The sequence below is a fragment of the Lycorma delicatula genome, chromosome 1 (assembly GCF_047948215.1).
Source record: "Lycorma delicatula isolate Av1 chromosome 1, ASM4794821v1, whole genome shotgun sequence".
NCBI classification, from domain to species: Eukaryota; Metazoa; Arthropoda; class Insecta; order Hemiptera; family Fulgoridae; genus Lycorma; species Lycorma delicatula.
This window is the reverse complement of record NC_134455.1, coordinates 340,677,721-340,705,187: the sequence shown is the minus strand read 5'-3', so window position 1 is coordinate 340,705,187 and position 27,467 is coordinate 340,677,721. Positions and strand designations below refer to the sequence as shown.

At 30.3% G+C, this 27,467-nt stretch overlaps 1 protein-coding gene across 2 annotated transcripts in view; it reads right to left on the bottom strand.

The window, feature by feature from the left end:
• Window positions 1–506: 506 nt before the first annotated feature.
• Window positions 507–27,467, bottom strand: part of LOC142334336 (uncharacterized) — a 34,065-nt gene continuing 7,104 nt past the window's right edge. The window contains exons 2-6 of one of the 2 annotated variants that reach the window (XM_075382302.1): window positions 25,707–25,841; window positions 13,889–14,138; window positions 9,806–10,191; window positions 2,308–2,791; window positions 507–1,056 (exon numbers count right to left, since the gene is read on the bottom strand). In XM_075382302.1, coding sequence (XP_075238417.1) covers window positions 877–1,056; window positions 2,308–2,791; window positions 9,806–10,191; window positions 13,889–14,138; window positions 25,707–25,831 — 1,425 coding nt within the window. In that variant the 5' untranslated portion in view covers window positions 25,832–25,841 and the 3' untranslated portion in view covers window positions 507–876. The remainder of the gene's footprint in view (window positions 1,057–2,307; window positions 2,792–9,805; window positions 10,192–13,888; window positions 14,139–25,706; window positions 25,842–27,467) is intronic. The other variant, XM_075382303.1, reaches the window with a different exon arrangement.

The following is a 27,467-nucleotide window of genomic DNA, read 5'->3' as shown; positions in this document are numbered from 1 at the left end:
AATGCAGGAATATAAATAATTTTTGCCCTGTGTTCAAATTTTTTTTTGAATTTTCACACGAGAATTATTTGAATATTCACAATGCCATCAGTCTGTATTTTGTTAAGATACAACAAATACTTTAAAAAAAATTTTTGTTCAAAAAATTTCTTCTTAGTTTGGGGGAAAATATGAGACCACCAGAAGAGCAACTTCCCTTACAAAATAAAAACTTTTTTAAAATCTTTAAAATTGGTCAATTTGAAAACAATCTTCTCCGTACATTAGCAACCTACTAAAAGGAAAATCTCTTCATTTATTATCTCTACAGATAAAACAACTACTATCAATTATAATCAATATCAAAAGAATTGGTAGGTGAAAATCATATACTTATTTTCCTTCCCTACTACAATTCCTCTTGACTGTTTTAATGCAATAATCTGGACTGTCTTTTTTAATTTAATAGTGAAACTTTTTAATTAGTACAGATTAAGTGTATAATTGATAAAATAAATATATCATAATTTAAAATACAATTTCATTTTATTATACCAAATAATATAAGCTTTACAACTATATTTTTACATTATTAAGACTGTAATAATCATTATATAAATAAAAACTTTATATAGATAAAACTGAGAAAATTATACATAAATAGGATTCCTGTAATAAAAGTTAAGAATGTGAGATATGATTAATTTGTAAAATAATTATTTTTAAAAAAAACCCAATCTTATAAAATTTTATGCGCTTAAATTATTATAAAAGATAAAAATTATTATTTTATGTTACAAGTTAAAATTATATTATAATTAACTGTCCATAGTTTATTTTTCATATTTTATGATTTTTTTTTTAAGCAAACATGCAAACTTTTTTCAAGTAATTTTTTCAGTTCTTTTTAAGACTTTTTTTTCCAAGTTCTAAGATTTTTTTCTTATATTCCTTATATAAACCAATATCACTACTGTTTGGTGTTAGATAGATAATATTCTCAATTTCTTTCAAAACCCTGTCATACACAGAATAACCTCTTACACCATTGACTTCCTGGAAAAATGGTCTGCAATTCTGAAAAAAAATCGGTTTAAGTTGCATTAAGTTGACATAGTTTAGTAAGTTCAAAACACAATTGTTATTTAGCTAAGTTTTTCATTTTTTAACAAATCTGTAAAAGATAAATTTATCATGGTCCATTCTGACCATGATATTTATATTCCTTGTCATTTTCTTTTTTGATCATTATGTACATATCTCTCTATCTGTCTTCATTTCTATATCGCTAAATTCATTTCTAATATATTAAAAAATTTTTAGTTGCATCATTTTTAATATTTTTATACTTTTTGCATTCATCTATCAGTTGACACCTTTCTCATTAACAAACGTCTGCAGTTTGTTAACTTTCTATCAAAAGTCTCTATACTAAAAAGTTATTTTTTTTTTTATTTATCCATTCATTTTCTACCAAATTTTTCTTTTATAACCCCTAATCCTTAACCTATTGTCTATTCAAATTTTAATCTTACATAATTCACTTTTTGTCTATCTCTAAACTATCTTTTGTTCTAATTGTTTTTTTAGCTTCTTTAACACTGATCTACATTTTACCATTATCAGTGGTAAAATGGTAACTAAATGTAGTGAGAATCAATGTTTGCATTTGGATGTATTTTATAGTCCACAATTTGGTTGTAAAATTTTAATATCTCCACCTACTCCTATTATATAAAAAAGGATTGTGCAATGGTATATACACGATACAAAATTCTGAACACTTATTTCCTCCCTCTTTCATTTCTTTAACCAAAGCTTGCTTTGGTTAAAGAAATTTGCATAGGTATTCTCCCTTCTTACATTTTCCATACCACAGTATTGCAGTCTCCCATTATTGTTAGATATCATACTTTTTATATATTTGATTAAATTATCTATTTATAAACTTCCTGTTGAAGAAGTTTGTGAACAAATCTTATCACTGTCATACGTTTAGGCTTTGATATCTGTCTAAAACAGTTATCTCATTGTGATGCTTATAGTAGCATATCTTTTTTCTTACTGTAATTTGTTACAGACTAAATTTCATTTTAATTAAAAAGAGGATTTCTATTCATTTTTAACATTAGATTGTATATATGAAAATTTATTATTGAATGAATATAATCCAAGTTTAACTTCAAATTTACAACCATTATCATTTGCTTATTATAAACTCAACCAAGTATGCCATTGCAGTTTACACAACAGAAAAAAAACATACACCAATATTCAGGGTTTTAAAACTAAATAATTTTAAACAAATTAAAACAAAAATCAATTTACCAGTAGAAAATACTTTTGGGGATTGGCTTCCATTACTCTGAAATAAATGTCAAAAGCTTCTTTAATCTGTTTTTTTACATAAAGCAGGTAATTTGCTTTTATAGTAAGTAACTGCTCATGTCCTTTTTGTAGATTAGGTTGATTTATATATTTGTCAAGTACTGGAATCATATCTTCTTCATTATTTAGACGATATTTGATGGAAATCACGTCTAATGCAGAAGGAATTGCTCCAGATTCTGCTGCTTTTTCACCAAATTCTAGTGCTTTAGTTAAATTTTGTTCGTGGGATTTATAATAATTACATTGAAGAGAATTTAACAAACATTTGTCAGCATTATGGTTTCTCTCACTAGATTCAACAGCCATTTCAATTAACGTCTTTATTTCTGTTCTAGTAACTATTTTAGATGGTAATCTCAGTGATAAATGTGCACACCTCCAGTACACATACCATTCATCTCCTGCAGTTTCTTTTATAATCCTGCAACAAAAACCTTTTATTAAAATATTATTGTAAAACTAAATTAAATTAAATTCTCACTTATTAAATCTTACCAGATTTTTCAATGCTAGGGGTAAAAGTTACTACATAAGTAATGTTGGTCATGGTAATAACAAGGCATGTCTTTTTAAGTAAGGAGCACTTCATCTTTGCCACAGATTTATACTTAGAAAACAGATATTGCTTGCATAGCATTTTTATTTGTATCAGTTGGCAACAACCATCCAATTAGGTTTGTGTTAATTGTATTGCATAACCAAAAGGAAATGAGTTCTAAAATAAGTAATTAGAGTGTGAGATCTGAGCAAAATTAATTTCTCAACTGCAAAAAATCACTCTGCTGCTGAAATCCACAATAAATGCCAATATGTATTCTGAAATTCTTAAAAAAACTTTGAGATGCTATTCAGAAAAAAAGACACAGGAAGCTGTCCAATGGTATCTTTTTCTGTACGACAGTGATTGAACACAAATGATTCAAAACTTAAAACAGCTTTGCTGCAAAACCTCTTAACATCATACAGTCCTGACCTCATGCCTTGCAATGCAGATATTTTGATGTTTTGAAGACCTGAAAGACAAAGCAATTAATTGATTTAAATCTGTAGTAAAAAAAACTTTTGAAGGCAGAATAATTAAGTTGTAGAACAACATGAAATATTGCCTTGAATAGGACAAGTGGAAAAATAATATCTATATATATTTTAACTATATTTATTTTAACGTAATACAGTATTGGGTTGAAAAAAAAATCACTCCCCATAAGAAAAAAATGGAAATTGAAATACCAACAAAAGTTGAGCGATTGGTTCCAGAATAAGAACACAACAAAACAGAAAATATTTTAATCAACAACATTTCACCACTTTATTTTAAAAAATGATTTACACTATTCATAAATTTATTTTGACAGTTCTCTCAGATTTTTTCCTCTGGTTATTTTGTGGGCGTGATCTTAATTAAATATATTTGAAATATTATATATCTTTTTTTAAAAATTCTTCATATACATGTTGTGCTTAATATTGGTGAGCAGGAGGTTAACCATTCAGATATCAGCGGCAAGTTACATACACTACACCTACCTGCCTGCACAAGCACCCCTTCCAATAAGCCAGCTGACCGCCAACCTCCCAGCACAGCAGCATGACTCCCCACCATGCATTGGCTGGCTTTATAATAAGAAACCCAGTACTGCAAGTACATTCTCGCAGACCACCACCAGGAGCAGACCAAGAAGAAGAAGATAAAGAAGTTCCCTGACCGGCCCAATACGGGACCTCCTGGCGGATGCCAACATCCCCACCAGAGCAGCAGGCCAGATCGGCTTGATGTGGGAGCTGCTAGATATGGATGGCACCTTCCTGCTCCAGCTTGCCAGGCTTTAAGTGATCAACAGGAGCTGGTCCAACATGGGATTGCTTGGGGAGAACCACACTGGCGGAAGATGACCAACGCCGATCCGATAGGGCTCTGGGAGCCATCACTGCCACACTACAGTGCGGACCCAACTGCCACTGAGGGGAAGCTTGGTCCAATTTCAATGGACGAGCTGCAACTCCCTGACTACAGCCAAACCGATAGCAATAAAAACTAGTGACTGGACTCAACAGCCCTTCTCAGGACTATCTCACCAAACGCCAAATGGCCCTTGACTATCTCACCAAATGGACTATCTCACCAAATGGCCCTTGAAGGGCTACCACAAGGTGGTAGCCCTTCAAGACACTAAGGTGCCATGTGCTGTTATAGCAATTCAACAACAATATATACATCGTCTGTTCAAAAGGTATCATAACTGCAGGCCATGTAAAAAATCCTTCCAAGCCTAGTCTCGTTCAAATTAATTCCCTTATGACTCCCCACATTGAAACTAGGGTTCTTCAATTGCTGAAAAATTTTTTTGTAATTTTCTTTTGAAATGATTACCAGCTGTTCTGTAACATTCATCATTACGCCCTACCAGGAACCCTTTCAGTGGCATATTCAGCTTGGGGAAGAACTAAAAATCACAATTAGCTATAACTGGTAAATAAGGAGCCTTGATGATAAAACTAAGAAATTCTATGCTTGACCAAGAAATGTTGGATTATATATGAAAAATGGGTGGCTATATTACCATGACATAACTGCCATTTGTGTGATTCCCATAGGTCTGCCATTTTGCACTGGAATGCCTCAGGAAGATGGCACAAAACCTCCAGGTAGTACTAATAGGCCTGCTGTATATTCAAGATATTATTCACAACTCTGCAGAAGTATTAAAAACAAATCATCACTTTAATTTTGTTCATCGTTTGTTTTGCTTTCTTCGGCTTTGGGAACGATGGTGACTTCCACTGTGATAACTGAACTTTGATTTCTGGGTTGTATTCACCCATATCAGTTATCACTGTGTTCATCATCAGGTTGAGATCATAATTGGCACACTCCAGCATGTCCTATGAATTGTCAAAACAAATCTGTTTATATTCAAACAAAAGCAGCTTTGGCACAAATTTTACGTCACTGTACAAATCATCTGTTGAAATCATGTCACATATTAAATGACAAAAAGTCATTTTTAATTTTGCGGATAGTCTTTTGATGATTTTTCATTATCAAACTGTACACACTGTTAATTATATTTGGATTTCAACTTATTGGCAGCCTACCAACCAACACTTTCAGTTGAAGTCCAGTCATTTAGGAAATAGTTATATCACTCTTTAATTTGTTTTGTTCCTGAGAGTGCATAATATTACAAATTGTTTTGCTTTTGATATCACAAAGTTTTTGACAGTTTTTCCAGTATCATTGTTCAACCCAGGTTCCATTACGCACAAAATAAAAATGCAACTAATAACTTTTACACTAAAATATATAAAATGGCTGCTGGTCAAATACTGATCTGTTCTATGAGTATGAGGTTACAAAAAAACACACAGCCATTGGGTAGTAATGATCCACTCTACCAAAAACTGCTTACCTATAAATACTTTTTGAAAAAAAATGTTTGTGTGTATATAAACATACTCATTCTTATATGAGTGTAAGTAAAAAAGTAAAGGGAAATTTTTATTTTCCTCCCAATCACATATATGGCAGCATTGATTGTTCTGCTGTAACTCATAACCTCTATCAGGTGTTCATTGAAAGTACTGTTTCATTGTCAGCTATTTGTGATTGTGTTTAAATGTCTGTTTAAAATGAGTCTCTGTTTGATTGCACCAAGGAAGAAATGCGAACAGTGACATGTTTCCTCAGTTCAGAAGAGGTGAAACTAGCAGAGATTATTAGTTAATGCAGCAGTAGTATGGAGGTATCAGTAGTATGGATTGATTGCTTTAAAAATGGTAGGATCTCTCGCTCTGATGAACAGCGGCAAGGTCCACTTCAAAGACTAATAACGATATTGAAGCGATTAAATAAATGATTCTCGGTAATCGACGAATTACAGTTGAGACATTGCAAGTGAATTGAAAATAAGCCATGGCTCAGCATTTTCAACTGTTCATGAATTTTTAAACTTTCAAAAAGTCTGTGCTTGCTGGGTTCCACGTCAAATGACCAGTATCCACAAAAAGAATCGTTTGAAAATTAAGCAGAAGCTTTTGAAATGTTACGAAGATGAAGGAGACTCTTTTCTTAAATGAATAGTAACTGTTGATGAGACATGGGTTCATCACTTTGAACCTGAGAGTAAGCGACAAAGTTAGTGTGGAAACATCCTTCATCTCCCACAGCAAAAAGTTCAAAACTTAGATGTCTACAGGAAAAGTGATGATGATATTCTGGGATATGAAAGGTTCACTTTTGGTTTACTTCACACCTAAAGGTCAATCAGTAAACAATGACAACTACTGTGAGCTATTGCATTTATTGAAGCAAAAAATCAAATCCAAAAGATGTAGTAAACTTTCTAAAGGCATGATTTTGCTTCAGTATAATTGTCAACCTCATACAGTCAAAAAAAAACCCTTTGCCTTCGATCGGTTTTGAGCTACTAGACCACCCTCTATACAGTCCCGGACCTGGCTCCAAGTGATTTTCATATTTTTGGTCCAGTAAAAGAAGAGTTGTGAGGGAATTATTATCGATCTGATGAAGAGACCATAGAAGAGGTGAAAAATTTTCTGCAAACCAAACCGAAAACTTTCTTCCAGGAAGGAATTCAAAAACTTGTTAAAAAATGGACAAAGTATATAAAAGTAGGAGGGATTTATGTTGAAAAATAATGCATGTATTATTATGTGTACAAATAAATATATTGATTTTTTTAATTTCACCTTACTTTTTGACTTGCCCTTTTATATATATATATATATATACACACACACCAGTATATATATTTATACTATAAAAATATAAACTATAAAAAATAGTATAAATATATACTTATTATAGTATAATACTATAAAAAAATATGCTATATATATATATATAAAATAAAAAATGGAAATACTCAGAGTGATTCTAAATTGCACAGCAACGTGTAAGGAAATGATCCTATAGCCAAAAATAGGTTAATTTTTCTGCCATTTTGGGGTCTCACATTTGATTTATAAAACTGATATTTATATAATTATTTGTGCACTTTAGAAACCCTTACATTACTGTATTTGAACCAATTTGACAGCTTACATCGTTACTGAGTTATTACAAAATGAAAATTTTGACAGCCGTTTTGAGGCGAACCTGACGGCCGATCACAGCCATTCGTGTATATTTGTAATTCTCTAATGATGCCTAATCCAAATCCAAAATCAAAATCTGAGACAAAAAGTGTGCTCACACACATATATATTGAATTCAGTAACGAACAAACTGTTTGTTCAAAACTTACAAAAACCTAATTAAGTAAAATAAGAAGTTTGTAATGTAAACAACAAACTTACTTTACATTCAAAAAACTTATTGTAAGTACTACAAAATACCTTCATATCAGATATTTTCTAAAATCCTACATCAGTTTATAAAGCACTATAACAAGAAATCAAAATTACATCAATGTTTCTGTTGTAGTATTTATTTTCCTGTTACATGATTTTAACCATTTAATAGAAAGGGGAAAAATTATACTATACTGTTTAACAAAAAGGTATCATGTAAAAAGTAAATTACAAACTTAAGCTCCGAAAATATTTTCAAATTAATAAAGAAAAGCTCCCAACTGGTCAAGAAATATTAACTTTCTTCACTTAAATTTAAAAAAGTCATAAAAAACACTGTACCTAGAGATTACAAACTAACTGCACAGACCATTGATTTCCATACTCCAGACGTCTTATTTCTGCTAAATTTGTTAACAGCCTTAGCATGACTTAATGTTTTTTTATAATTTCACTTTCATCCTGTGTGTTATAGTTGGATCAAATTTTGAAACTAAAATATTTCTTTTTTTACAAGAACATAATGCAATTTTGTCAAGCACCCATCTTCATTGCAGTGGTATCTTTTTTTTGCAAAGAAAATAAATTGTTTTGTCATACTTTATTCACATAAAATCAAAATAACTAAGATAGCAAAATAAACAAAGTTATCTTTACCTTAATTCTCATAAGTTACTCTACAAAACGTTATTTTGTTAAGTTAGAAAAATCATTTAAAAACTGAGCAACTCTTCAATTTGCATTTTTTTGTAAATCATGAAAAGTGTAGTGTAGTCTTTTATAAAATAAAAACTTCCTTTTCATTTTTAACTCTTCACCTTTAAACTATTTACATTTTATTTTCAAACCTTTGGTTAAAAAAAAAAGCAGTAAATAGTCAAAAAACGAAAAGAGAGAAGTTCAAAAGTACTTTTTAAAAATGGACACCAAAAAATCCATTTTTTAACTTTAATCCATTATTATTAACTTTTTTTGTTACTTTCTTTATTTTTAATAGGGAAGATTTGAAAAAAGGAATGAAAAGTTAAAAATGTGGAAAGCAACATGTGAAGCGTAAGAAGTTTTGTTTGTTTTATAAAAGACTAAACTTTTAATGTTTTGATTTACAAAAAAGAAGGAAGAGTTGTGCTGTTTTTTAAAAGGCTGACTTTTCAGAATAACATTTTGAAAAAAGTCTAAAGATAGGATAACTTTGTATGTAATTCTCTTAGTTGTTTTGGTTGCATGTAAACAACATGGCAAACAAAGTTAAGACAGTGGTCTTTAAAAAAACAAGAAACAACAGCCATAAAAATGGCAGTTAATGAGGTAATTTCCAATAAAAGTAATATATTACTTGTAAAATTTGAACTGAGTATAATCCAAGAGATGAAAATTAAATCATGGATTTCTACAAATCATTATTATTAAGCTGAGGTAACCACTTCTTGTGCAACTTTAAGAAAAATATATAGCAGCATTACTAGAAAGTACAAATTGAATTTTACCAAATAATGAGCGGAGTTGAAACGTAAACATATTTTACTTTTAACTCTGGCTCTTTTCAAATACTATTCAAAATACAAACAAACCAGAAATAAACAATGCAAAGTGGAAAATAAAAATTTAAAGTGCTCTTTGTAAAACATAAAACTTAACAAAGTAAATTTTAAAAAAAAATAATTTTAACTTCGCTTATTCGGTAGAATAGAAAGTTAAAAAATGTAATTTCAAAAAACTAGATCATTAAGTCATTTATCTATCTACTCTACTTTCATACATTATGCTTGTTTCTACAGATTTGTTGATATAATCATGATAACTATTGTGTAAACTATTTATGTAAGATAAATAATTATTAAAAAAGTAAAACATTTCAGTCAGTGTTGTTTAAATGTTATAGAAGTTAAATTTTAAGTTTACTAAGTTTTTATGAAAATGACTATAAACTGAAAAAAACAGTAATGATCTGTTTACAACCATGAAAGAACTCAGATTATGTTCAAGTAACATATGGCTTAATTTTGATCAAGGCCAAGAGCAAATCAACAAGTTTCATTAGAAACTAATAAGATGTTAAAGAGTGATCCCTAAACAGACATACTTCATTTTTATATACATAAATAATACAAACAGAACTTACTCTAAGAGCTTTTTGCATTTTGCTTCAATTTCTCGTTGATTCGGTAGGCGTCTTCCTTTTATCATCTCAGCATATGTTTCCAAAAGCATAACTGCCTTATCTGGTGTTTTACTCTCTGAGAATGCCAATTCTAATTCTCTGATTTCTTCTTTAGAAGGAGGATCATTGTAAGAATTTGCTCTTCTGTACCGAGCAAGACTCTTTCCAAGATAAAAATGCCATAAAGGAATTGTTTTATCTAACTCTATCGCCTTCCTCCCATAAGATATGGCACTTTTAGTAGTTTCAAATGGTCCATATGCCATAAAAAACCGACATTTTATACCAAATATCGCAGATAAACTGCTATTATCTAATGATTCTACTGGCTTTATCTTCTCAATTATCTAGAAAATCAGTAATTATCTATATTTAAATTAAGCAGGAATTAGTCAAAATTTATCTTCCAGAAAAAAATAAGCTTTAACATAACACAAACGAAGAATAAGACCAAAAATTTCAAACAAAACAATAGGGCTAAAACAACTTTGCTGGAATTTGATTCATCTAATTTTACTGCAAAGTCACAAACATTGAGGCTTACTACCCAGTTCATTACCTTTTTTCAGAAATACAATTTCATACCATCAGTTGAATGTGGATTGTACATTTATCAGAACTAGAGGAAAAAATATCAGTAATAAGAATACATATACTATCTGTAGAGTAATATACATTTCCAGCAACAACAAAATTAAAGAACCTGGAAGCAGTTTCAGAGTATGCTTTGTTTGAATTTTTTTAAAGAAATGACATGTTTATTATAAGTATATTGGAAATAAATTTACGTTATTATACTCTATGTTATTTATGAACATCCTGTTACTGAATTAATCAAACAAAACAAAGTATGTTTTTAATTAAATACTGTCTTTAAAAAAAAAAAAATGTAATAATCCATCTTCACTTCACAAATTCTGCAGAAAAAATAATGTGCATAATTATTTTCTGCTGCATTTTATTTAATACTCCAATAAATAAATTCATTAATTAAATTATATTTTTATTTCGATTCATTATTTCTAATATATACAGCTCTAGTGTAACCTCTCAAAATAACTACTAAGTTAAAATAAATTTTTGTGCTTTCTTCTTGTCTCATAATCTTAGTCATGAGTAATAAGAATCTTAATATCTTACATTTTAAATAACTGTAATTTTCCTTCATGATAAAAACAAGATGATAAAAGGCAGCATTCTATCCACACGCACAGCCATTCTTGTTACATAGTTGATTTCACATTTATCTAATTTTACAATCAATGTACCATTAAATAAATCAACATTTTTTGTTTTAAAAAACAGTATCGGTCTCTTCTTCAGCCTTCCGTTCTACTAAATTAGTCTTTTCAAAGACTCCAGTCCTTCATAAAACAGAAATTATTTTTGGTTAATTACTTTATTAAATTTTTTATTCCCATTATACAACTCTTCATTATTTTTATTCTAGTTTACAATAGAGGCCCAATATTAAGTCTATTAATTTGTATTTTGACAGTTTCTTCTATATTAGTTTTCAAATCAAACAAATTTTTCAAAAATTCCAATAGTTCCTTTCTACAAACAGCCATTTTATTTCCAAGTAATCATATTTCCATAAATAAAAAAAAGACTGACAGCAATGTTGTTTTTGATACACATCTTACAAAACACATTCACAACACACAACTTAATTTAAAATATCTATTTAAATATAATATTTTTTCGTTTATTTAATTCAATTTTAACTAAAGTTCACACACATACTGTATTTAATTCACACGGGTGTGGTGGTACTAGCAGCAATGGTCAGCACTAACTTAACTAATCTAATTTCACAACTTACGTAGAACAGATTTCACTTGTATGGTCGGCCGACTGGTGTAGCTGTGAGACTTAACACACCAGGTACCAAGTCAATCGTATGATCGAGTTCAAGACCCAGCCAGACCAAGTTACTTTTTTTAGACTTTATATATTATTCATTTATTTAATTCCACTGCTCACCTGTGATGTCACAACATAGCAGTAGTTTAGAGCATTTTTTTGGTTTCGAGGTGTGATTTTACTAAAAGCTTTTTTTGGAAATATTGTTATTTTTTAATTGTAAACAAATGTGCCTAAGATATTAAGCAAAATCTCAAGATACTGATTACTCCCTTGACCTTTTAAGTTGAGTCTGTCCTTGCAAATGTGATCATTAATGTAATTTTGAAAAGCATCAGTAGACACTTTCACCTGCTTCCTGCAAACTATGATGAAAATCAGTGACACTTGTTCTGCCTGATAACAATATAACAAACATCTGCCTGATAACTTATAACAATTTATATGGTTAATACACTTTTCACCATACTGTTTTAACATCATGAGTGAATTTTGACAGGTTTTGCACCTTCAGAAAATAAAAATCTTATCACAGCATTCTGTTATTCCACGGTAGGCCAACATGTTTGAATAAAATATCTAAAAATTGTGAATTGATTAAAAACTAAATTGTTATAATTACATAAAAAACTACTTTATTGTTATATTGAATATTTTTTTATTCCATATAATATAATGTTTGAATACATATTCTTTCTTTGAATATTCTGTACACTAAGAAATGTTAAAATGATTACATTACATTGATTGAGCTTAACTAACAAAAAGCAAGTAAATATTTTCTGATCAAATGGGAAGAAAGTGCTGCATCCTAATAATAATAATAATAAAGCAGACTAAAGAAGAATATTTCCTCTACATAAAATTGGAACAGATTTCTGTTATAAAAGTTGTAAGTATTGGAAAAGGACATCATCTTTCAAAACTAACAAATGCAGAATCACAGTATACCAAAGAACCGTCATTTTTACCTGTTGTGTTAGGTAGACAACAACTTCCACATTTTTATATAAATTATGAATGTTGCAGTTTCATTTTTCAACTTCAAATGTAATCTTGAAGAAATACTTAGACATTATTTAATGTATAAGAAAAATGTATTGGCAAAAGATGCATTCAATAACAAGTATTAACAAAATTTTATCTTCAAATTATTATATTACAAATTCTTTTTTAAATACGAGAATTTTACTATTACATAATAGAAATTTAACTTACGTAATTATAAAAAATTTAGTTTTTATTCAAAGTTTTTAAAAAATTTAGTTGGTACTGACATACTGAGTAAAATTTAACTTGTAGTAAGAAACAGAAAACACTGGAAATGAACTGAACCATCATATGACTAAAATAGTTCCAAGTGCTATATTGTGGCAAGAAAGCATTCAGAACTTCCTGGCCCTTCAGGATTGATGTAAAAAAAAAATATATTAAACTGTAGATTTATGGACATAGCATAGCTTGGTATCCAGTCAATTTTTATTTAGATTACAGTTAGATCTTATAACGTAGATGTATCTAAAGATCCACAATTCAAGTTTTTTAAACTCTCAATATTATGTAATATTGTGCACACAGCTTGCAAATAAAGTTATAAAAGAATTCCTGTACTACATCCAGTCTAATTATACTGTTGCAAATAAAGTCAAGTGATACAACATACGCTGACACAAATATCAGCTGTTATTACGTGATGCCAACTAATAAATAAAAAAATAGTCTCAACATAACATATAATTACATGCATTACCACAATAAATAACTTAAAAGCAAAGCAAAGATTGTCAAGTTGCCTAGTTGAGTCATCCTGAATTTTTATACACACCAGTGACAGATCCTGGAATATTTTTGATTGATAAAAGCAAACAATTAGGAAAAAAAATAAACATAATTTTGCTATTCATACTTAAGATTACTTCAAAAGGTATGAAAATTTTTATCACTCCAGCAGGTCAAGTGCTATTCTTAAAGAGAGAAAAGTTTTTTTTTTATCTGCTTGAAGGTTTTTCAAATCTTTTTCAACCTTTCAATCTAAATCATTCTTGAGAGAATCAGCATAAAATAAACTGATAAATTAAATACTACATACTACAGTTATAAATTTATTATAATTAAATATTAATTTATTATAAATTAAATACTACAGTTGTTGTAATCAATTTAACATTTTTTATTTACCTTATCAAGAGTTTCCATATCACCACTATGGAAGGCTAAGTGAGCTTGGGTACTGAGAAACACATGCTCAATACCTTCTTTACATCGGTTCCAGATATACCTATCAGTATCTGCAAACTGACCGACTGGTAGATATTCTTCGAGTTCTATTTCAAATTCCTTCACTTTTCTAACTGCTACTTCTAATTCACCATTACGGAATCTCTCAAAGCATTCCAAAAGATATACAGAAAATCTAAAACAAATAACTCTACATACAGATATAAAATACTTACGTATTTACTAAGTTTATAATCTGTACAGATTTAATGAACTTGTTTCATTTATAAAATCCTTTTATTAGATTTGTTTCAAGTGAGATTTATGTTTTAAGATTGGAACCAGGAGTAAATAAATAAATGTTAGTAATCTAAATACTTAGTTCTCTGAATCTTTTAAAACATCAGGATTTAGATTAAGACATCCAAATAAAATTAAAAACCTTCCTAAGTTTTTAACATTAAGAGTTATGAAATTATGCACATTTTAAAATAATTAAATATCAAACATCTCATTCAAAATATTAGAATTCTTTCTCCAAAAGACCTCTCAGAGCTAATTAACAATATTTTTTCCCAGTGGAATAATAGCAGTGAGTACTATCATGTGAAAACACAGTTTTACGCATTCCAATACTTTTTTAAAGAATCTTTTCACTCAATTGTTTTTAAGCAACAATGCAATCATGACACTGTGATTCATGATCATAATTCATACATCACAGCAATTGGATATTACAGTGCAAAGTCACTGTTCATTGGTTTTAAGTCTTACTTTTTAAACAGATAATTATGAAAGTATAAACCCTAAATTCTTATTTTCTGATCGACTTCTTACTGACATACCTGAGTAGCCCCAATGGGTTTTACACCTAAAAATCAGTCCAAAGCTTTCTTTTGTGATGCACAGATATGCAAAAAAAAAGGCATTTTAATAAAATCATCTCCAAGAGCTAGAAATATTTCCCCATTCAGATAGCAAATTATCAGCAATTCAGAAACAGTTTTGGTTAGACAGCTGAAATTAAGTAGAGACCACATGCAGCATAAAGAAAAATATAAGATAAAGTCTATTATATATATATTTTTTATTCATCAGTGTAGGGATTAATGGAAATCAAAACTCATATTTTTTTCTAAACATCCTCTGAACCTGTTCTCTTAAAATATGAAAGTGGTTAATATAAAAATTACTGTATTTGTTTTCTTAAAATGAAAATGCAAATAATGATTTTATTCTGAAGAGTGATGGTTTTTTAAAAATAATTATAATTTGAAATTATTATATTTCATTTTATTAGTTAATGGGAGTTTGAACCTGGTTTTAAATTAATATTTTAACTTTTTATTTATTTATTTATTTTTTTTAATCATGACCAACAAAAATAAACAATAAAGAATAAACATAGATAAGTAACATATTTAAGATAACAAAGAGAAAGAAGATAACAAGTAACAACATATTCCTGTTAACATTGTTCTGTAACAAGGTAGCAATTATCCTCTCTCTCCAAGCCAAATCATAAGCCTTTTCAATGTCTAAGGTATGTAAGGCGAATGCCTTACATACATCTGTCTGTATAGATATTAGGTGGTCCATGGTAGATCTCTTTTCTCTAAATCCATATTGGTATTGGGAGAAGAATTTGATTCTTTCCAGATGCCATTTCAGTCTCTTATTTATCATCTTCTCCATCAGCTTGCAAAGGGTGCACGTTAAAGCAATCAGTCAGTAGCTCTCTGCTGAAGTGAAGTCAGCCTTTTTACTTTCATACATTTAAAAGGGTGTAAGTGAAATTTACATTTCAAAAACATTTTCTTTTTAGCAAAACGATATAATGAATTATGCGTAATCTCACACATTAACCAGGGTGTAGAATTCAATTTCATATTAATTTTTTATTTTTCTTCGTTAATAGTAATACAAGTGTTATTTTTTTAAAGATTATCATAATTTTAAAAACAGTGTTATATATCATTTCAAGTAATTTTGTATACAAATCCTGCTTCTGCATTTATTTTTTAGTAAAAAATAACATTATTAATTAGTTTAAACATTTCACTTAAAACAATATGATTTCTGATGGCATGATTCTTTAAATTTTAATGGTATAAAAATGATGTGCACAGTCAACCAAAAAGGATGGAAGAAAATATTCATGGAAAATTTTCTAATTTAATACTTGGAGTCATGTACTACTTTACTTCTTACAGAGCAGAAGTCTACTGTTAATTGATAGATTGTGAAAAGATATACTTTTATAAAATTAACTCTTAACCGTTTAAATCTGGATAAATTAACAGCTTTGAACCATCTCACACTGTTATCCCAGACTAGTTCCCTGTTTCAACATTATTTTGTCCCCCAATTAAATATAAAAATCTTAGGTAATTATAAATTTTTGTGGAATGCTAATCCACAACTACATTTTAATTTTTGTAGCTGCTAACATAGTGTAAAAATTAACTTTAAAAACACTGACTTTAATTCTTATATTATATCTGTTAAATATCACATAAAAACTAATTATTGCAATAATGTTTAATTTTTTATTTTTTCTGTTAATTTCAAACAAAAAATACTTCAAAATAGTAATTTTAATCATTTAGCCATGAAATATACAAAATTAATTTTCATCCTTTTTTAATAGAATTCAAATGCTCATACTTATATTTAAATATTTATTGTTTATATTTTTACTAATCAAAATATTTAAAAAATCAAGATTAAAATTAATCTTGAATAAAATTAAAATTTAGTAAAAGAAATAAAACTTTAGCTGACTCATTTCATGAACTGAGTAGGTAGTTATGAAGCTGGTTTGAATTCGTGCAAATAAATAAAAATTTAATTTTAAGTATATGTACAATAAAAAAAGAACACTTCATTTTTTATCAATTATAAATCAAAATATTATAACAACACCAGCATAATGGACCTTAGTAATGGATTCCAGCCAATTAAGAAGAAAGTAGTATAAAATAACAATGGAAGGAATCCAGAGGAGGACTAAAGAAATACTTTTTTTACGACTAACAGTTTTGTTTAACAATCATTCTTTGTAATACTACCCAACAACATGATGTTGTTGACAGATGTTGTTTCATGAGAAGAATTGCCTGATCAGAGTAGGAATTCATGAGAAAAAGTAAGGACTCAATTGGTTCTACGCTTCAACTTGGGTCTGGTTCTGCAGGTCAAGAGGATAGAAGTATAAATACTCCAAGAAAGACGAGTTAATATAGTTTTTGAAGAGGCGAGTATAGGCATATTGCTGGTTGTGTCTGTTGCAATTGTAAGACGGCATTATCTATCAACATGTAGTACTGTAGGGTGCAGAGTAGTGTACAATATGACATCATAAGCATTACAGTGTGGACAGTGGGAGAATGCAAGAGGTTGTTTGGTGAGTTACTACAGACAATTAGTGAAACAAGTAAATTACTAAACTCATTCAAAAATTGTTAGGGTAGTTTTACTTGTGGACAGGAAAGGTATTTTCACTGGAAGAACTTTGGACCAATCTTATCTTTGTAGTAGTAATACAATACCAGCTGTTAGAGGTGTAAATATTAGTGATCATGATAATGATTTTTGTCAATAGGACTGAATTCTGGTTTTTAATATTTAACTACCTATAAATAAATCCTGACCTTACCTTAAATTAATTATGGGAAAACAAATCATTTTTTTTCAGTACACATTATGTGCTTGATAAAATGTATTTCTCTGATTTTCAAAAATTATTCTAAAAAAGATATAAAAAAAAATAATACAATTTCACATCAAATTAATAAAAATTTTAATTTTGTATGTCAAATTTTGTTTTGTTTTATACATTCATTAACAAAAATAATTAAATTTTTACTTATCACAACACACCAAAGATTTATTTTCAGTTACACACATATTTGTAAAAATGTAGTTTTTAGAGTAAGTGTATTTTTAAAGAGTAATGTAAAGCTCAGTTTATTTATAAAGGTCAGATGAAAAAATAGAAGAGTTTTAAAGAGATAAAGGTAATTAAGAGATGGAAGCCTCTGACATTCGCATCAAACACAGATCAGATTGACCCATGCATCCGTTTGTTTTTCAAGGTCAGCTGGTTAAATATATATATTTCTCCAACCAGTTTTCCAGCTACTACCAGCTCTGGATGTGTATGTTTATGTGTATAGCAAATGTAATTACCGCTACCGGCTTGCCAGGCCTGATGTAGCTGCAGATGTAGTGCAATGTATGTATAAATATACCAATAAACATTTAGCATGAACCCCGACAGGAAGTCTTATTCTTTAAGACTTTAGAGGTTGGCATCCCCATGGCCTAGCCTCTGAAGCTTTTCTTCCCACTACACACAGAGCTGCAGAACACTTTACACTAAACACATACACCAAGAACCAAGAACACTACACAAATTACAACATATACCCTTACACAACTACACAACAACATTCTACACTATTTGCTCTTTCACATGCACTTGGTGACGTTGTGACTTCTTGCAAAATGCAACCGTAACCCAAGTTGGAAACTAACGTGCTAACGGGTGAATGGCTCTACATAGTGAGTCTCGAACGATGTCCTCTGGGCACCTGGGCAAACCCAGTTGTATTTAGTTCTAACTCCAGTATCTATGCACTGTGCTGGAGTGGTCCATTATATCGCCAGTACTAATGCGACCAAAATTACTAGTCCACAAAATAATTTTATGATGGTTGGTGGTCCATCTAAAAAAACCACCAAGCCTTGTCATGTGAAAAGACCTCAATCGGTGTTGTCCGATGAGGATAAAAACTATATCAACAAAAATACTGTGAATGGCAATGCATCTCATCCACTGCATAAAATTATATGTCTTATCGTTCTTCAGAACAATCAAGAAGGAGGCTCCCTTCAAAAGATCTCTCCCTTCCTGATAAATAAGGTGATAACGGGTTCAGGTGGTTTGCCAAAAAACATTCAGAAGTTAAGAAACAGATCAATATTGGTTGAGACGTTTAGTGATGAACAGAGCCAATCCCTCTTACATATTACCAACATGGGTAATGCAAACATACAGGCAGTATGCCACAAATTCTTAAATACAAGCCGAGGAGTAATCATTTGCCGGGATCTTCTGGACATGGACGTCAATGAAATAGTTAGTGAGCTTTGTACTCAGGAAATTGTGGGGATGAAGCGAATAATGAAAAGGCAAACTGGAGTGGAAGAACCTACATGTTCCCTTATTTTGACATTTAACCTTCCATTACCACCAGAGAAAATAAAAGTAGGTTAACTATCAGTTCGAGTACAACCATTCATACCCAACCCATGGCAATGTTTCAAATGCCAAGGGTATGGTCACATTACAACGTCTTGCTCAGAAACAGTGATCTGTGCTCGATGTGCTAAGGAAAACCACAGTGACACTAGCTGCCAGGAAAATGGGTAATGTGCGAACTGCAGTGGATCACATAGAGCTCGCTCTGGGATCGCCCAACGTTTAAAGAAGAGAAGGCAATTCTCAGCATCTGTATGGAGCAGAAACTATCCTTTCTAGCTGCATGAAGAGAATATAGAAAATTAATCAACTCTTGTAACTTAGTTAAACCCAATATCTCTTTCACTGCCACGACATGGCAGTTATGCCATGAAGATAACCAACAATGCAAATCCTGCAGTGAGATAAAAGATCTTGTGCAGATATTATCTGATCAAGTCTCTTCACTCATAGCCACTATTTCAGAGCTTCCTAAAATGAATAAGAAGTCGATAGCTGCACCCAGTGAAACCAACAGTTCGATCCCTCTGAAAGTTCTTGTCCCTAAAATTTTACCTTTGCGAACAAGAGTAAATACAGTTCATGGTAAGCCACCAAATAAGCTCCCTGTTAAGGGAGCCCACACAACCACCTCTGGGATGTCGTCTGCAACTTCCCATTTTTCTAAATCTTCCCCTCCAATACCACGTTTACTGGAGGATATGGTAGAGTAACCACCTGATCCCAGGGCATCGGATTTTCTTAAAATCAAAAATTTGAAAAAGAAAAACCGGATCACCTATAATTAATTTTATCATATATTTACCTCTATTTCTGCATCTAACTAGCTTTATTTATGAGCATTATTCAGTGGAATGTTAGGGGTCTGTGGCCCTGCATTGAAGATGTTAAAATTTTGATGCATGCACATGAACCATTAATAATGTGCTTCTAAGAAATGCATCTATTACAGCAAGATGCGGTAATACTAGAGGCTATGCATGTGAGAGATATGACTATCTTGTAGATAGTAGTGAGAGTGGTGGTGTTGCTATTTTCATGCAAAATGAGGTGTCAGCTGCAAGGCTACAACTAGCTACCCTCATTCTTGCTGTTGCTGTAAAACTCTCAGTCCCCTTTAAATTGCATATTTGCAACTAGTATCTCTCACCAAACTCTGAATACAATGCTCTAGAAATATCAAATCTCCTCAAACAAATTCCATCTTCGTTGTTAATAGAAGGAGACTTCAATGCCCATCATATTTCCTGAGGCTCATCTTTCTGCTCCTCTCAAGGAAATATGATAAACAGAGTGTGATAAGACTTGGACCTTTGTTTACTGAATGATGATCCATACACATTTATGTCCTCATCTTCTGGTACCCTATCAAACATTGACTTCTCCTAATGCTCACCAAATTTACTCCCTTCTTTTGTGTTGGCCTGCTTGAGACCACCTTCACAGCAGTGACCGAAGGCCAATACTATAGCTTTTGGTGTTGACCGCAAGGTGAATAAAAGACCATGGAGATGGATTGTTAAAAAGGTGGATTGAAACATTTACCATAAAGCCTTCCTATCACAGTATGGCGATGGTGCTAACACCCTTGACGAGCTTAACTCTTTTACATCTCTGATACTTGACAATGCCAATAGATATACCCCACAAAAATTGGGAAACCCAAGACGTCTCTCCGTTCCTTGGTGGAATGCTGATTGCCATAACGCTATTAGCAATTGACGACGAGCACTGCGCAAATTTAACCCCAAACCTACAAATGAACACTTAGATTTGTACCATAAGGCTAGAGCGGTATGTCATCGGGTATTCTTAGACACTACGAGGAAGTCATGGAGAAAATACGTGGACACAATCTCACGCACTACTTCCACGTCTACTGTGTGGAAAAATATCCATACAATCTGCAGATCACCAAAGCAATCCATTCTTGGACTCATTCATGAAGGAAAACTCTTTACATCACCTTCTACAATGGCAAGTATTTTGGTCGAATGTTTCCATTCAGTGTCCCTTAGCTCATCAGTCAGTAATGAATTTCAGAGGTACAAATTACAGATGGAAGTACTATCATTAAACACTGGTGATATGGTCAATGAATTAAACCCTCCATTTTCATTCAACGAGTTGTCATACGCACTTAAAAATTCACGTGACATTTCTCCTGGACCTGATAACATTCGTCTCAGTATGTTCTCACACCTTCCTAATTTGGCGCTACCACACCTGTTGTGTATTTATAATAGTCTATTCTCCTCACAAGTTTTCCCTTTGGTCTGGTCAGAAGCCACTGTCATACCAGTAATTAAACTTGGTAAAGACAAAGGAAGCCCCTCAAGCTACCACCCTATCTCTTTGACTTTTGTTTTATCCAAAGTGATGGAGAGTATGGTGAACCGCAGGCTTACATGGCACTTGAAGAGTAACAATACTGGTACTTGATAACAAACTCTGGTACATTAAAGATTCTGTGTTGCCATGGGATTCCTCATACAGAAAACCTCATCATGAGAAAGTGGTCCTCTGTCGATTGTGGTTAGCATAAAATTGAGTCACACAAGAGTACCTCATGTTAGCAGAACACGCACTACTACGCGAAAGATGCAACTGCCATTTAACTGTGCACCAGATCCTGTTAGATTGCATATGTTATGCGGCCTTATTTCGCAAATTTAAATTATCCCGAAACAATTGCCGTATCCTAGGCAACGACAAGCAAGTGATAGATCAGGTACTTTTATTCCTACGGAATATAAATATGTTTAACAAAATGTAATATTTACCTAGTTTTAGTGTTTTTAGTTTTTGTAGATTAGTTGTAGTTTTTTAGAACATTAATCTTTGTTATCCGAGAAGTGGGGCCTTTACACCCCTTACAGATTTTGTTAAATCTTTTATAAAATATAAAAGTATAAAACAAAAATATGTTTTTTGTTTTAAATAAATTTATTTTACTGTTAGATTCTGTCTGTGATATTACTTGTAAGATTTACGTGATATTAGTTTTAAGGTTTAGTGATAAATTATCTGTGATGTTAGCTTTATATTTTTCCAAGCAATAATAACGCAAAAGCGTTTTTGACCCAAAAAAAAATTAATGTAGAAAGATGCAGGTCAACCATTGTTGAGGTGTGGTTAATTGAAACCCAGCCACCAAAGAACACTGGTATCCACAGTCTAGTATTCAAATCTGTATAAAAGTAACTGCCTTTACTAGGATTTGAACTTTACAATTCTCAACTTCGAAACCCACTTAACCTAACATATTTCAGCAGGTATCCACAAATGATTTGCAGAAGTTATAATCAAGGTTAATATTGTTTTTACCAACTAATGCAATGTGAAAGTACTAGAGTTTATTGGATGAATAACAAAAAAAAAAAAAAACTTTTAATGGAGGGGCTTTTGGAATAAATTATAAAAAACAAAACAGACAAACTTTTTAAAAAGGTAACATGCAAGTCTTTTTTTAATCTTAGTAAAAAGTCAATGATAGCAATGGTCTCAATAAAGATTACTTGCATCGTCATTATGATAGTAATACTAGCACCAGTTCTATTGTTGTCTGTTGTTCTCCTAAATGTATAAGTAATATAAGTAACATGATTAACACTGATGATGGTGATATAATTGACATGACATTAACAATTTTTTTCTGTCTGTTCTCTGTTGTATTATGTAAAAATATTTTAATGTTACAAGGAAATAGATTACACCACTAATTATGTCCAAAACAGAATAAAGCCAATGGGGATTTCATAGTGTCACATCCAGTGAATGACAATAGTACAAAAAGGTACTGTACAAACAATAATTTAGAAACAAGAGCTAAAGAATAATGGAACTATGATTTATGAATATTTGTTCATAAAATTAAAATCTGAGAAAATAAACTTTATAAAACTGGGTTGGTTGCAGACTATAAATTAGTAGGATGAGTTATAGAAAGTTATCTGTCATAAAAAAACTATTCTTGCAAGGTTTGCTGTTTAGAGATATAAAAAGATTTATCTCAATGCAACAGAAATTTCATGATGTGTCTAAAATTCATGGCTTAATGTTCCTTTCCTTGTTTGACATATTTCTAGTATGAAATCCATGAAGTGATATGACTTCATATCTATTTACAGTAACATGCTTATAATTAATGTTCACTATATTATAAAACTTTATTGTGTCATGTGATGCAGTTGAATAAAATGAAGCTGTAAAACAAGATAGACATGATAGTTATGTTTAATGATGTCATTAACTTACAACAATCTTTTTACAAATGTTTTGCATTTAAAAAAATTGTTTGTTTACAACTATATAAATAATATTATGTAAATTATTTATTATAACATTAGTAATATCAAATATTAAACTAACTTCTGAAGATTTGGAAGGAAAATAAAACACATCGTGTGAGATGTAATAGTAATTTATAGCAATTATTTATTTTTAAGCATACATGTTAAAAATCGCCAAATTAATTTTTTTTTATAATACTCATACATATTAAAATTTTAATTAGATTTAGGACATATATCAGAAATATTTTTTATTTGAAGAATATTTTGTAATAAAAATTTACTATTAACAGAAAGTTGTAAATCCCTATGGCATAAAAACTTTATTTTGAAAGTAGATTATATAAAGCCTAAATTTAAAGTTAAAAAATTAATAAAGATAGCAATCATAATAAAATTATTAGACCTACTCTAAGAAGAAAATATTATATGAGAACACTTGTAAAGAATATGAACTTGAAAAAGATCTCTCAGTAATCAAAGAATAATGATAAGAATTTCACCAAGAATAATAATAAAAAAGTATTGCCCGAAGTTTAATGCAGTCTAACACTATTAAAATAATTACTTTAAATAAGTTGATCATTATAAAATAATGTTGAATATTTTTTGAGCAGATAGCCAAATATTATTTTATAGTTTTATTATCAATTTCAGTTATAAATTTGAAAGTTATAAACCTTTAGACCCACAATTAATTTTTTTTCATAAAAGGAGATTTAAAAATACTTTTACAACAAATAAACTTGTGACATTCAGTACATTACTTTACTTTCAAGATTTTTATATAATAAAATTTTATCAAAATCTTGTAACAGGTACTAAAGTTAATTGCATATTATTATAAAAAAAGAAAATTTTCTTTGAGTTAAATATTATTATTTTAATATATTTGACCAAATGGGAAATCACAAAAATAAAAGTTACATAATATCCAGATATCCACTTGTAATAAAATAAGTTAGTAAATAAACTAAAGTACTTGACATAAGTGTACAGTATTTATTTGCTTTATCTTTCTAACTATTTTTTTCGATAGGCTAAACTTTGTTGAACATATAATACTTTTTGGATATTTATATGAATTCAACTTGTTTCTTCATTATAGGGTATATTTTATCACATATAAATAAGAATGTACAAATATTGTAATCAAGGGTGAAAACAGAAAACAGTAAACAAAAAGTACTGAATAAATTACACCAAAATTTTCAGATGCAGTATTTTTTTACTACATGATTCAAACATACCATAACCGAAACAACACAGGTAAAAATACAGGGAAAAAATTTCATATGCAGAGCAGTAATTTTGACAAAACTTGACCACAAACATGCATCACAAAATTTAATTTTCAAAATAAACACAGAAATAAAATAAGTTCTTAAAACTTCTTTACTACAGTACAATAAAGCATTATTATCTGTTACCAAAAAAAGGTAAAACAAACTTTTAAAAACTGGTTAAATGTTAGTAATAACATTGATATTTGGTTTGGTCTATTATTATATCATTTCCTATGAAATTTTGTTGTGCTTTGTTTTAAATTAAAATCAAGTTTCTTAAACTTTTTTTGTTTTCAAATGTCTTTATTTATTTGAATTTTCTTACAATTAAATTCTTTAAACATCTGTAAAGAATTATTATCTGTTTACGACAACTTAACAAAAACAATTTGAAATTTAAACCTCTGCAACAATACACTATATAACAAATTGTAAAAAAATGTTTTTAAAAAATTTTCACTCTCTTGAAACCATCACTGAGAGCAGTGCTGCATCCACTGAGGCTATTACTAGTGATATTTTTAATTAGACAGACACAAATTAAGAATGTGATGGAAGAGTTTGAGTTAATTGAATTGAATCCATTTAAGTTATATATTTTTGTATTTTTATTTACTCCATATCATTCAGAGTGTAAGATATGGACTTTTTTGTGTATATGAAGAATATCAAGGTTGTTGTCAATAATGATGGGGGTTTGTGATCTGTCTATGAGATGGTTAGTAAATCTTGACTCTATGTTGCAGTGGAGGTCTTTTTGAGTGTTCATTGTAATTTTCTTTAAAAATCTTTCACCAGTTTAGAATATTCTGAAATTAAATTATTCTTCTTTCTTTATAGGACTCTCACTCATATGAATAGATATATACATACATATGCATGGAGGCAAACAAACACAGAGGGGGAAAAACCATTATTTTTAGTTTTCCACTTACCCATTCATAAGAAAGTAAGTTTGTTCTTCTTCATTTTGTAACTTTTCCATAAATTCATCACGTACTGGCACATCTGGTACGTTCCAAGTAAAAGGACATTCAAATAATGCTAAATTTTCTTCCATTTTTAGAAATCTGAAAAAATCAATTTTTATGAGAACTTTGTCAAAATAATGTAACCTACACATCATACAAAAATAAATTATAAATGATTTCCACAAACTAATGATCTAGTGAAAGAGTAGAACAATGGTATAAAAAATTCTTTAAAAGGTTTTTCAAAAGAAAATGTAAAAGAAAACTTTGCTGAAATATTTTATATGCATATTTCATAATTTCAATTAACAACAGGATGAGAAAACAGTAATGAAGAAAAGAATAATTCTATTAAAACTTGTAGGAATCTAAACATTCTGTTAGGAAAGAGTACAGTTTTCTGTGCTGAAATTAAATCACTTGTATCCTGTAATGTACTTCACACTGAAGTCACTTCAATGTATAATATAGTTCTGATTAATGTTTTCAAAATATCAGACTTTTCTGGAACAACTATGAAACACCAATACTCATTTTTTACATTTACATTTTCGTACATTTGCACAGAGGATCTAAAAAAATAGTTTAATTTGTTCCATTGAAAGTAAATTTTATTTCAATATTTTAAAAATTGTACAATATTTTGTTCTAAGAAGAACAGTGTTCTTAGTATGGTCATTGTTTGGGAGGTTAATTTTTGTTCATATAAAAAAATTGCTGTTCACTATACATTTCTTCCAATAATGAACCAATATTCTCATTCCATCATTCATCAATGAAGAATGCTGGGCAGCTTGAGCAAAGACTTAATGAGTCCTTCTGTTCATCATCCGTAGTGAAATTAATACCTTTAACATCCCTTTTTAATTGATGAAAATAATGAAAATCACAGAGCGTTAAATGTGATGAGCGTGGAGGATGTGGGATAGGTTCAAAATTCAATTTCATAAGAACATTGGCAGTTGTATGTACAGGGCTGCCATATTTTCAAAAGAGAATATTGGGATTTTACATGGGAAAATTAGTCTTTTTACTTGCTTTTCTTTAACTCACAATGTTTTTTCTCCCTTTATGAATCATGAGATGTTGCCCCCATGGTGAGGGGGCTTGAGTGTTCAGTGATACAAAGTAGCTGGACTGAAGGTGCAACCATATCGAAGAGGTATCTGTTGAGAGCCAGACTAAGGAATGATTCCTGAAAGAGGGCAGCAGCTCTTTCAGTAATTGTTAAGGGCATAGGTCAGGACGACTTAAACGGCCATATCAACATCACTCAATCTTCTGAATACTGCACAGCTGAAAGGAATGGAAAAATACAGCTGCTTTTTTTCCAAGAAAATGTAGCTCTCTGCATTTTCATATAACAAGGATGGAGGCGCCTTCCTTGGTAAAATATTACGGAGGTAAACTAGTCCCCAGTTCAGATCTCCAGGTGTGGACTACTAAGGAAGGGGTGACCAGAAAATTAAAAATATAACATTCTACGAGTTTGAATGTGGAATGTTAGAAGTCTGAAAAAGATTGGTAGGTTAGAAAATTTAAAGAGGGAAATGGATAGGATAAATGTAGATATAGTAGGAATTAGCGAGGTTCAGTGGGAAGAGGAAAATGACTTTTGGTCAGGTGATTTTAGAATAATTAACTCAGCTTCAAATAATGGGCAGGCAGGAGTAGGTTTCGTAATGAACAAGAAGATAGGGAAGAGAGTAGAGTATTTCAAAATGC